The sequence below is a fragment of the Frankliniella occidentalis genome, unplaced genomic scaffold, assembly GCF_000697945.3.
Source record: "Frankliniella occidentalis isolate FOCC.00 unplaced genomic scaffold, Focc_3.1 Scaffold134, whole genome shotgun sequence".
NCBI lineage: Eukaryota > Metazoa > Arthropoda > Insecta > Thysanoptera > Thripidae > Frankliniella > Frankliniella occidentalis.
The window spans coordinates 478,880-491,483 of record NW_026267261.1 but is presented as its reverse complement, the minus strand read 5'-3'; the positions used below and the strand labels follow the sequence as shown (position 1 = coordinate 491,483).

At 40.3% G+C, this 12,604-nt stretch overlaps 1 protein-coding gene across 6 annotated transcripts in view; it reads right to left on the bottom strand.

The window, feature by feature from the left end:
- Positions 1 to 6: 6 nt before the first annotated feature.
- Positions 7 to 12,604, bottom strand: part of LOC113211849 (latrophilin Cirl) — a 255,784-nt gene continuing 243,186 nt past the window's right edge. For 4 of the 6 annotated variants that reach the window (XM_052270681.1, XM_052270683.1, XM_052270684.1 and 1 more), the window contains 15 exons: positions 12,070 to 12,600; positions 11,855 to 11,979; positions 11,584 to 11,766; positions 11,156 to 11,483; positions 10,856 to 11,076; positions 10,576 to 10,757; positions 10,254 to 10,479; positions 7,761 to 7,926; positions 7,470 to 7,684; positions 7,287 to 7,390; positions 6,165 to 6,209; positions 4,705 to 4,873; positions 4,093 to 4,281; positions 2,660 to 2,965; positions 7 to 2,419 (listed from right to left, as the gene is read on the bottom strand). In XM_052270681.1, coding sequence (XP_052126641.1) covers positions 1,817 to 2,419; positions 2,660 to 2,965; positions 4,093 to 4,281; positions 4,705 to 4,873; positions 6,165 to 6,209; positions 7,287 to 7,390; positions 7,470 to 7,684; positions 7,761 to 7,926; positions 10,254 to 10,479; positions 10,576 to 10,757; positions 10,856 to 11,076; positions 11,156 to 11,483; positions 11,584 to 11,766; positions 11,855 to 11,979; positions 12,070 to 12,600 — 3,593 coding nt within the window. In that variant the 3' untranslated portion in view covers positions 7 to 1,816. Of the gene's footprint in view, positions 2,420 to 2,659; positions 2,966 to 4,046; positions 4,282 to 4,704; positions 4,874 to 6,164; positions 6,210 to 7,286; positions 7,391 to 7,469; positions 7,685 to 7,760; positions 7,927 to 10,253; positions 10,480 to 10,575; positions 10,758 to 10,855; positions 11,077 to 11,155; positions 11,484 to 11,583; positions 11,767 to 11,854; positions 11,980 to 12,069; positions 12,601 to 12,604 lie in introns of all 6 variants that reach the window. The other 2 variants (XR_008011518.1, XM_052270682.1) reach the window with 2 other exon arrangements.

The window sequence follows — 12,604 nt, the reverse complement described above, 5'->3', positions numbered from 1 at the left end:
TCACACAATCTACTTTCCTTGGTTTCAATTCCAATTCATTTTAGCTTTCAGACTTATGTAACAGTGAAAACTTCAAGCACTTTGATCAGAAAAATTTATCAGTTGCCTACCTGCTAATTATTGAGCCCTGAAGTATGACAGATAATTTATATACATGGTACTCCAAAGTCAGAGCTTTAAGTTATGGCACATTTCCACACATTGACCATCATTTATTAGCACTGGCCAGCGTGTGACGGTACATCCAGATATGGTGATGTATTCCTTTAAGACATCAGGGCAAACATAATTTAAACGCAGGAAAGTATCACAAAGGCAACTTTGACAAAATCTTAAGACATGGATAAGACATGAACAGTCTAAGGAGAGATAAATCCCATTAATGATAAAGTTGATTTTTAAATGCATGACAGGGAATGTAGTACGACACGGCACAGTTCATAGCTATGAAATGCATTAATGCTTGTACAAAACCTATTGTAAAACTACAGGCAAATCCAAATTTTCATACTTGGAACTGGACCTTATCACCCAATAGACAAAAGGAGACAACAGAAAATATCAGAGAAAAAGGGAGTTTTAACTTGAGATAATGCTCAAATCTTTCTATGAGAGGGTAATAAGACAATAATTATAGAGAATCACAAATCATGAATCTTCAACACAAATTCATAACAGATGTTTGGGGAGAGTGACTTGCAACTAAACAGATACAAAAAACACACACTAACATAAATTGTAAAAACGATAGAAAGCTTCCGGTATTAAATTTAAGAAAGACCACCCTCCCCTCCCAATAATTTAAAGCCCCAATCAAATATTGTTCCTATCAGTTACATAATTGGAAAATATGGAAATAAATAACGTCTCCTTCTATGTGACAGTTCATCTCTGTACAAAGTCTTATTTACATATATTCTGCTGTCTGTAACAATACAAAAGCAAAACATCTGGAGCTGTAATTCAAAGAACAATTTTTCAGTACAGGTCATCATGGCAGTGTGCATTCTTCCTGCAAGTCATACACTGCCTTGGAGTGTTTCGTTAGCAAGTGAAAAATTAAAGCATAGGCACAATCAAACCATCCATTGATTTACAGCCCCAGGGAAATATTTGGTAACATAGTCAAATGATGACACAAATGGAATTGCAAAGAGACAAAACCAGTTGCAATAGTCTTATGGTACAAATGAATATACAACTATACAACTATAGACAAAACAGTCATTAGAACTGTATACAAAGAAGCACTTAAATCAAGCACAACAGTTATCACATTTAAAACAGTAAGAGCTAAGCAAATGACTGCTCCTAGCTCTTGGTAAGTACCCTAAGGCCCAACAAATTGTACTAAAGTCAAGACTAAAGTACTGCAAAACAATGCAACTGCACTTTAAAATAATTTTTCAGTTTTGCAAAACCTTTTATAAAGGCATGATTATTGTTTGCTCAGTCTATCATATCAAAAACTTGAAATCATTAATTTTGTCTCTGAAATTAATTTTTTGAAATCATGATGAGCAGTCACAAAAAGGTACGATTTTTAAGGGGCCTAATTATCAAATCTACCCAAAACAACATTATAGACATACACAATAAATTCTTTACCATTACTCAGGAAGTCCTTTTTACAAATCTAAATGTAATATCACAAGCAATCTTCATTTACGAGGGTCCATTTTTTTAAAAGTCAAGTTAAATGGCTCTTGTGGGAACACAGCTCGGGTCATCTTACTCTAGGAAAGTATGAAAATTAAAAAAATAGCAATTATAGCCACAGACGCCTGGGGCTGGGCACCAAATACTCTTAGCACAGTCACTGTAGAGAGTAGCACTCGCTATAGGGCACCATTGTCCGCTGCGGGTACAGGTGGTGGTCGGGCTCGAGGTGGCAGACCACTGTGTCGCCGTCCAGGACAGCGACGGTCCGCGCGATGTCGCACTGGTTGGACATGTTGGGCACATAGCGCAGGGGCGCCGTGGTGCCCGGGCTGTAGGGAATGAGCGGCCGGTGGTCGCCGTAGCTCCTCGACGACTGGCGGCTCATATCAGACTGGCGCCGGCCGTCGTCGTCCGAGAAGTCCGAGGCGTGGACCTCCCCGCCGCGCTCTATCTCCTCGTACACGGGGTCGTCCATGCTCCGCAGCCCGCGCTCCCGCTCCCGCTCGCGCTCTCTCTCGCGCTCCCGCTCGCGCTCCCTGATCTCCGTGTAGGTGTGGTTCCAGGGGCTGTGGGCCCGGCGGCCGCCCGTGCCACTGCGCAGCGCCCGGCCGCCGTCATCCATGTCGTGCGCCAGGTGGTGGGCCTGAGCCCCGTTGTGGTGGTTGTAGTGGTTGGTGGGGTAGTGCGAGTTGTTGAGAACATGGTCCAGGTGCTGGTTTCTAATCTGCTCGCGGCTGTAGTTTTTCGGTGACATGTTCTGTTAAAAGGAAAGAACAAGCAACATTGGAAGGTGTCGACTAGCGACTAAGTGTCAATGGTGGGCAAGATAATGATGCACTGTCATTGCTAGTCCGAAATTAATATGGACACCTTGAGGTCACCACGATTGCTGCTATAAAAATCTAGTAAGCAATAGGATTTTTTGCAGTTTCCCCATGGTGTCCATAAAAATTTTGGACAAGTTCTCTAACATATATATATTTAAGGTAAGACTAACTTTGTGTAGAGAGCCCCATGATGACGCTGATTTAGGAAGTTGGCCACGAGAATTGGATCTGGAATAAGGTAATGTAGAGACACGATTTTCTAGGGGGGAGGTAGCTGTGCGCACAGAGCCATTGGGGTCCATGTCATTGACCAGGACGGGGCCCCCATTCTCGATGGTGGTCCCGTGGACGGGGCTTTGGGCCATGACGGGCATGTGGGTCACCTGGCCCACCACCACTGTGTTGGACGAAGTGCTGCCCAGGCCCTTGCCTGAAGAACGCAGGCTGCGTGAGTTCCAGCCCTGCTGTAGGAAGGACTGCAACAACAACAACAAAACAGGGATGTCCTCATAAAGTTGGAAATTGGAACCCAATAGCAGTACCACTAATGACATAGAAACGATTCCATGGTAAGAACAGTATAATCTGAACTATGGGGGCAGTAAGTTTAATGACACAGATGCAGAGTGTCAAAACATTTCCCCCCTGGAATATCCCAAACTTCAAATTTTAACAGTGAGCCAAAACATGCCAACATTTAAGGTAGTCAGCCAAACCAAATACTGAAAGACTTGTGTAAATTTTCATCAAATAAAAAGAAAAAAAGCTTGTTAAATCAATGACTTTCATTGCCCTCATTTAATTCAGGCATTGCCAGAATTGAACTACTAGGCATGTTCACATGTTGAAGATGTATGACAACGCTACAGCAATGTGTTAGTCAAGTGATTTATGTACGCATATGAATTAATACTAAAAGATAAGCCTAAGATCTAAATTCTACATAAATAATACTCTTTGTTGGCATAGCAGGGTTACTATGTACTTCAGCTATTTTCAAACCAGGGAGTAAAAGTAAAGCCAATACTTGCAGAGGAAATTTGTAAATATGTTGAAATGATAAGATATCAAATAACTCTTGGTTTTGAATGAGGTTCAAAATGCATATCACCTCAAAATATTTTTTGATTGACAAATTTTCTAGATAGAAGGAAAGGTAGTACACCACACCACAACAACTCCCTCACACCATACTGCAGCACCCAGCCCAGCCTCTAGGCTTGTTAGTTAAGCAGCATCTTGTGCCAACTTTTTCTCTCTTTTTTAAAATTAATTTCCTGAGGACCGAGAACTACTGGCTGTATAACAGTTAACCTAAAATTTGTTTTAGATAATTAAGTAGACAGGAAAGAAGAAGATAACAATAGTTCACCAAATGAGTCAGGATAATCTCCTGCAAGAAGGATAACTCAATGCTTCAACTGAATGTAAATTAAATTGAAAAAGATATAAACAAAAAAAAGATCTACTTAATGGATAATTATGAGAAACAGACATTCTCAATGTATGCCAAGCCAAATGGTCCTCAGGAAATGCGACTGTGCTGTGCCGCAATACCTGCTTGGTAGTGTTGGCAGTGTGGAGGAGGAGGAATGGTACCCACATTCGCAGCGTTATCAGATCCTCCACCCACGGCAGAGCTGTGGGTATTGGGTGCAGAGGGATTCCCATTTGACGCTGTGTATAGACTGGATCTCCTCTCTTTACTGCCGTTGGGAGATGATTTTGAACATCGAAGGCATTTTGGTAACCAAGAGTGTCTTCTTACAAATTTTCTATACTCTTTGCGAACCTAAAGAAAGAAACAAAAATAAAATAAAACAAAGAATAAAATAAAAAAAGACAGGGTGTGAAAGAAAATGAGGCAAAAAGAAAAAAGGTAGAGGGCAAAACATAAGGAATATGACTGCAAGGGTGAGTGAAAAGAATTGGATGATTTAAGAAGCACTACAGAGAACCATTACAGGTTTCATAGAATGTTTATTATACGATCTCTTTAAATTATAAAATCTACAATACATTTATCATTCCATGATCAGTACAAAACCCTATCAGATAAGTATCACAGTAAACTATATACAAGACATCAAAGAAGTACAGTTCTTGATGAAAAATAGAAGAAATCAATGTACAAACAGGAAAGGAAAAGAGAATGAAAGTAAGGGACTTAGAGATAGACAGACTTTTCTTTTTCTAAACCAAGAATTCTTCTTACCTTTTCATTTTGAACACAATGAAATACAAAGATAAAGAGTCCTTGAAGACTATTCAAGATAGTGAAGATGTAGGCCATTACGACTGTCTGCTCATTGAGGTAGAGAAGACCAAAGGTCCATGTAAGACCCAAAAGGAATACCAAAACGATGGCTCCTCTCAACCAAGCCCTGTAAGCAAAAAGGACAACAATGCTTAAAATGAAGATAGACTCTTAATATGAATTTTCTTTTCTACAAACAGTTAACTTTCTCTGTGTGCATAGGAAAGGAAAATTGTTTCTTAGTTATTTAAAACAAAAACTACTGTACTAGAATAAAAAAATGCATTCTGCATTATTAATGTCATTTCCCATATTATGTTTTGATATTATAAACGTCTATTTAAAACTGTACATAAGTTAACTAGTTATTGGGTGGGAAAAATAATGTTGTTGTAGATAGGTTTTAGCCTTCTCAGGAAATATCAAATTAACACATGCAATGCACACGTGACATTAATAAACAAAACAAAAATAGAGAAACAGGAATAGCAACAGGCACAAACAGTGAAACATAACAAGGGGGCAAAGATGTGGCAAAATGAAGAATAAGCTTTGATGTACAGAAAAATCAGAGCTGAATGGTTTACTAAAAATGTTCTCAGATAATTCAGCTTTAACACACGCAGATTAAAGCCAGCTTTATTCAGCTGACAAACACATACAACAGGAATAGCCCAAAAGCCCTCAATTGGTCCTTGAAAACATTCCCATTTTGCTTCGGAAACAGTACTTATTAAAAGCTATTTAAAGATCATTCACGGTAACCTTTGTAGACAAAGTGAGCAGGCTGAGACAAAATAAAAAAATAAATAAGATAATAAAATGTAGCACAACAGGTAAAGAGGTAAGCTAAAACATGCTGCTGATCAACATAAACACTAGCCACAGCTTAAAGTAGATTGGATTGCTCTACCAAAGAAGAAAATGGCGTATATGGGACACTTGGTGTATTATTACAGCAGCAGTCAAAAGTCATATTTTATTCTAATCATATTATTCCATCAAACTAAAACCAAAACTGTCAACAGAAACAATAAATTAATAGCACACAATGATTAACTACATGCAAGAAGCTATAGAAAACATTTGCACATACTGTAATTTATGCCCAAAATGGTCCTTATATTACAAATTCATGAAGGGACCCTATGTTGAAGGTTGAATATTGAAATATGACAATTTGTGCCCTCTAAACACAATTTTTGTAAGAATTTTTTAAAGTATGAATGTATGTTATTTATTAAAACCAAAGTCAACAAATACAAAGCTGCTGCTGATACTTGCAAATGTGAGAAAAACTGTTTCACATACATGCAAGCTCTTCTTTAGGAGGGAAAATGGCAACACACATTGCGTGCATATCAAAGACTGAGACACAAAGCACAATTAGATTTTGATTAATAAAAAAGTGATCTTACAGGTGTGATTGTAATTTGGTTTGAAGGGCATTCTCTTCTTTCCCACTACGCCATGCAAGAGAACACACAGGAAAAAATTAGCAGTCAGTATGGGCCACCACCGGAGATGGTCAGTGAAGCAGGTCAGAATGTGACATGACAAAATCCGTTTCATATCACACTGAATAGCTTCAGAGAGAAAAACAATCCTCAACACAATACAATGCACTCATTTCTGGAAAACAAAACCGCTTACACTCATCTAGGAAGCTCAATATGTGATTTCAATTTTAACTAAGTATTCTGGAACTTCCCAAACAATTAGAATTTAAGTGGTGGTCCAGAAATAATTCCTTGAAAGAAATACATATTCAACACTTTCTTATATTCAGCAGAACACTAGTGCAAACCATGATTAAATAATAAGTCACAATAGAAATAATGTGGTGGGAGATAAGAGACAGCAGTGCAATTTCATACAGACCAACTCAAATCTAAATACCAGCACACACAATACACCGGTAAGAGGAAGAGGAGGGTAGGAGGTAGTCAGAAGAAGAAAGAAAAGAGGAGAGTTAAGACAAAAGCACAGAGAGGATATTTTCATGATTAATGTGAGAGGACAGAGAGGGAAATTCTTGCCTCCTTACATCAGTCTTTCATTGCCAAGAGCTGTCAATCAAAATTTGGAATTTTTATTCATCAGAACAAAATTACTCTTTACCAGCCCGAAGAGGAGACAAGAAATTTGTCCGAAGAGGGAGAAAGGATAGTCAGATAAGGGAGCAAATCACATTACAAAATAACAAACTCAAAATGTTTGCACAAAATGCATTTAATATATCTGGCAATCATCATGCAAAGAGAGGTCAGAATGCTCAGCAAATTATCACTTTGTTTTCAAAACCAAGAAGGAAACACCACAGCAATAATTGGGCCATAAGGGTTTCACAATTTTATTTCCCTATGACATTACCTAGCATTTTATTTCTGGTATGTTATTACTATTTGATGTGTTAGTTTCCTCTTGGAGAGGATGATATGACTTTACGAGTTAGCCAAAAAATATTTTCATTCTGGGGTTCTAAATTGTTTCTGCAAATTTGGAACCTTTCATATAATTGAATAAGGTACTATACTTACTTTGCACTCGCAAGACGGGAATGTTCCTTGCTCTTCATTGCCACAGCCGAGCTTGCATGGCGACACATCATAAATATCGCCATTGCCAAAAACACTAAATTGGCCTGGAGGGAGAATAATGTGATCTCTTGTAAATCATATATTAAAAAACCAAAGGGAAAAAATAGAGCATGAATGACTTACAAGTATAACAGCTATGACTGGTCCAACAAAGCTAAAGATGAAAAAGTTATCTGCTCGAAGCCAGCAGTACTGCTCTGTGCCATAGGAAAATGGATCCACAACACAAGATACAGCAACAACCACCAAGGGAGCTCCATACGCAAAGAGATAGTACCACCTAACTCGAGATTTTTCAGCTTCAAATACTTCAATCAACATCACATATAGTTGGAAGCCTGCCAAATTGAAATAAAATGATTAGCATTTGAAATGGAGAAAGTTAATAGAAACAAACATATTGAAGTCACCTACCTTCCAGAAACATCCAGGCGAATGCACAAAGGAAGAAGAAGTGCAGCAGCCCAGCTACAACTCCGCAGAGGATAGGTGTATCAGTTCGCCCAATGCCGGCCAAGAACAGTAGTTCTCCAAGAAGCAGGCAAATGCAGAGGTTCTTGTGGATGGTTGTGCGATCCGACTGCACACATGATACAATGTGCTTTTTAATACTTGTCAAACAGTTAATCTCACAACCCTAAAGAAATGGTAATCGTTCAATTGGCAGTAGATTTACACCACTGATGTTTTTAGAAAACTATTTTCCAACGTACTTTATAGGCATGATCTAATTTCTTTAATGGATAAAGTGTGATTTAATGACAACTATATGATTTTATCAAGGGTGTTAGCAAAAGCAAAGCTTCAATATAGAATGGTGTTGAACACTTCTCTATTCAATCTCTTTAACGTTTTCACTGACATGAGTTTTTTATGATAATAGGTAGCAAATGGATTTATCACCAGACAAAGAAGAAGACAATGGTTAAAAGCAATTGTGAATATGACCAACATCCAAAGCCATAGGTGAAAGTAGGTGCAAAATGAGCAGAACTCTTGAAATAAAATAAAACTCTATAAGGTAATATCAAAATATGATTCTAGGTAATAATGAACTGAAGCATAGCAATGACAGATGAAGAACTTGCACCACAAACAGCAAAACATGCATAGTGAAACAGTGTTTAAAATTTGATTATTGATTAGATGGGGCTACATGATTTTAAATTATTTTGGAAAAGTGCATGTAAAAAGTGCTTGTAAAGATTATGATAATAATCCCAATCCAAATGTAATGAACAAGGAAATTTCATGTAACATGATAAAATGATCTGAACAGAATGTACCGTATCATACGACAAAATCTTCCAAGACTTGGTATGAACAGTATATAAATGAAAAGGGTACGCAAACAAATCAAAACCAAACTTTACCTGTATATGTAGCTGATAAAATTTCAACTACAACTCTTTATTTAACTAAAAACAAAAATAAACAAAAATTTTACAATATGTACAACATAAGCGTTAAAATTTCATGCTGCAACAAGCCATCTACAAAATAGGGCACGATTTGAAAAGCAGCTGCAAGTGAGTGATAGCAGTATGAAAAGAAGCCATAACAACACACTTCAATAAATCACAGCTATATACATCAATGCATAAGAAAATTAATTAATAAATATAAAAATTACAGATACTGTCACAAGATCAAAAAAAACAAAACATAAGCGTCATTGAATTCATTTACAAACGACTAATGTACAAAAGGACAATAAAATAAATTACAAGGGAACAAATTGCAGTCAATAAATTAAAATCTAATAGGTAAAAACAAGAAGCTCGTTGAAAAGAGGGGAAAATATGATCTTGTATAATACTGAAGTGGTATATACGTATTCAGTTTGGGAGATATCCAGGACATATCATTAACTAAAAACTCTAATATATAACTAAATAAAAATCACTTCAGTAAAATAACAAGGCCAGTCTTGACTTTCTCAGGAGCACAGGTACACCAGTGAAATCACAAATCCTAACTAATATATTCATATTCTGGGCTATCATCACTGAGAGCCCTTGAATATACCCTCGGAATTTCCATGTTATAAGCAACATCATGCCTTGCATTCCGCTGCCTACCAACTGGTCTCCGTGACCAATAGTTAGGTTCTAAATTTGAATGGTTAAGTGATAAACTATGAAGCGCTTGAGCGCAGGTTGGTGTGTGACTCCGTGAATGGTTGCTTAATTCATTGTAAATTTGGCAAGTTTGATCAGAAACTGAATCACACCTAGTTTCACAAAAGCGATTCTGAGAGGGTGGTCTCGTGTGCCGCAGAGTATAGTTCCCATTGCATGAATGGGGCTGTGGAAGATGGGCAGGTAAACTGTTGGGCCCATCACAGGCGTGAGCTTGTGATCGTAATGTATCACAAGCATGGCCCCGAGAACATGATCTACTTGATCGAGTTAGGGTATTGTTTCGAGAACTTATACAAGTTCTGCCGTAAGTATCACAATGAACCTGCTGAGGCCTGAGTCCATGGGCGTCTTCATAGGCATGGCTATGTGATTGAGTGCAGGGTGCCATCCCGGCAGCAGCTTGATGGTTACAATTTTCACCACATGATTCAACACACAAATGTCTTTCATTGCATGGGTGAGAATGAACCTGGCTCCTAGGTTGTGTGGTTATCAAACTATGAGGTTGATTAAATGATTCCCCACAAAGCTGATTAATATGATTATGAACCTGATTGCGAGGAGGGGTGCACGACTCAGAGCAGAGATCTTGCATCTGACTACATGATTCATCCTGTGCTCCACATTGGCAAGATGACTGCTCCCTTCTAGAGCAAAGCTGACTCAACATCTGACTATGAGATGAACTACGTGAGGTGGCACTACATGAACTTCTACAAAGATGTCTACGAGGCAAACGATTTCCAGCACTGTTCCTCTTTACCTTGAGTCCTCGGAACAGCTGGAAGGTGAGGATGGCAAGTACCAGGCATACAACTGATATGACACAGCCCACATATGTGATGACTTGCAGTGCAGCCTGGTGAACTTGCGGAAGCAATGTTGAGTGCACATCCATCAGAACAGCAAAGTTCGTCAGATGTTCACACTCACAAACAGTGTGTGTTTGATTATTGCTTCGTACTCTACATCCCTCTTCAGACCACGAGCTGCAAATAAGGGACATCAAAGAGTCAAATTTATTCAAGAAATTTAAGGGACCTGAAACCAATTTAAAATGCAATCTAAATAGTTCAGGCAGTTACCTCATTGTGTAATCCCAAAAGACACATGAAGGATTGCTGACATTCTCAGTACGTATGTGCTTAAGAGTAAGTCGAACTGGTTCGGAGAGCTGAATGTGACGCCCTTTCCCGAGAGACGCTGAGATGATTTTGCTGTTGAGGACTCTCGTCACATTACTGACAACACCTACACTGTTTTCCACCTGAGGTAGAAAGAATGGAGAAAGGGGAGAAAATTAGTACCCATCAAGAACAAAGGTAATTTTCTTTACAGAACTCATCAAAATATTCTAATACTTACAGGATCTCCTTTAGGCTGTAAGATTTCCTCAAGGCGGTCAAAGGCAACAAACACAAGGCGAACCAGTCCCTTGTCAGAGTTGTCCAAAAGCGCACCCCTTGGAAGTTCAAGCCAATCTCCATCCGACACAAGACGGCCATCCCAGTTTTGAAGAGCAGCATTAGTGGGGAACTGTTCAGTTAAGCCAATACTACGATTTTCCAGGATTCGAACACTGAGCACTAGAACAAAAAGTAAATTGGTCAGAAAATGGTTATCACTGAATAAAAATAAGAACATTATAATTTGCTGACAACTTACAAATGTTCTTGAATGACTGGATAACTGTTTTCTCAGCCATCACAGCATCAGCTACAAGAAAGGCATTCTCTTCCAAACCAATCAATAAAGATGTAGCTGCTAGCATTTGTTCTCTGTAGCTAAGATCATGCCAGCTGGGAATGTGTGCCGAATCCAAGAGATTGGAACCTGTTCTGACAGCTCCATGCAACAACTCTGTGACAATAGCTTCTCTCTGCTGAAGATCTGGAAATGTTTGACTGTCTTTTGCCATCTTTTCAGCCATAGCCTTCATAATTTTGGTGGTTGTCATCATGTCACCACCATACAATGTCTTACTGCTTGTAACCTGATCAGTCAAAAGGAAACCACAAAAAAAGGAACAATTATTACTTGTCAACTATTTTGGATAACGAATCCCCCTCGTGAATATGGGAAAATAAAATTACCTGAGATAAATCATTAGCAATGCTAATTAACGAGTCGCCTTCATTCACTCTTGATTCTAAGCTTGTCAACCACACTGAGCGACATTCACTCAGGTCGGGTGTTTCTGGTTCCCACATAGATGATTGACTGCAGCGCCACTTTGCAACACCTGTGGCACCTCCTGGGCAAGCTTGAACAGCAACCTGGAAAAGGAAAATAAAAATGACACAATTCCCTAGATTTGGATGGGAATCGTCCCTAGTACAAGGGCTCAGTAGGATTTTCGCTTACCTCCCCAGCACGTGTAAAGTTCCAGTAAAGCCCACGAGCTGTAACTGGACTGCACAAAGACAACTCCCCTTGGAACCATGGATTACTTGACGACAGAGAGTTATCAATGATTGATGTTGAAGATGCTGTAAAATGCACAAATTTATATTATCATAAATAAACAGTACAGATGGGGAATAGAGGTGGGCAACAGTTACGTGACGGCTAAATTTTACCTGGAGTGCTTGATGTGGGAGGCTGCTGGTCCACAGCAGGAGGCTGGGGTTGCTCGACGGAACCAAAACCAGGCTCCCGTCCAGAGCCAGGGGCGGAGGCGGGGCTCGGCGCTGGGGGCGGTGCGGGGGCGGGTTCCAGCGCAGTCTCTTGCTCCCGCTCCCTCTCCAGCTCCCGCTCTCGTTCCCGCTCCCTCTCTCGCTCCCGCTCCTGCTGCGATGGGGGCTGCGGCTGCGGCGCGGGCACGGGGGCAGCCCCAGGCCGGCCGGTGGTCTGTGAGGTGGCCGTCGAGGTGCCGGTCGCCCCCGCCCCCTCCGGCGCTGCCGCCGCCGCCCCCGGCCCCGCGGCCGCCTCCAGGTCTGTGGCGGGCGCGAGGGTAGTGGAGGAGGAGCCGGCTGCCGGCTGCGGGGGCGGCTGCGGGGGCGCGGCGGGCTTGAGCAGCCCGGGGGGCAGCTTGGCCGTGCTCCACACGGTGGGCTGCGGAGTCTGGAGCCAGGGGGGGCTCGCCCTGGGCGTGGACGCCTGGCTGGACACTGT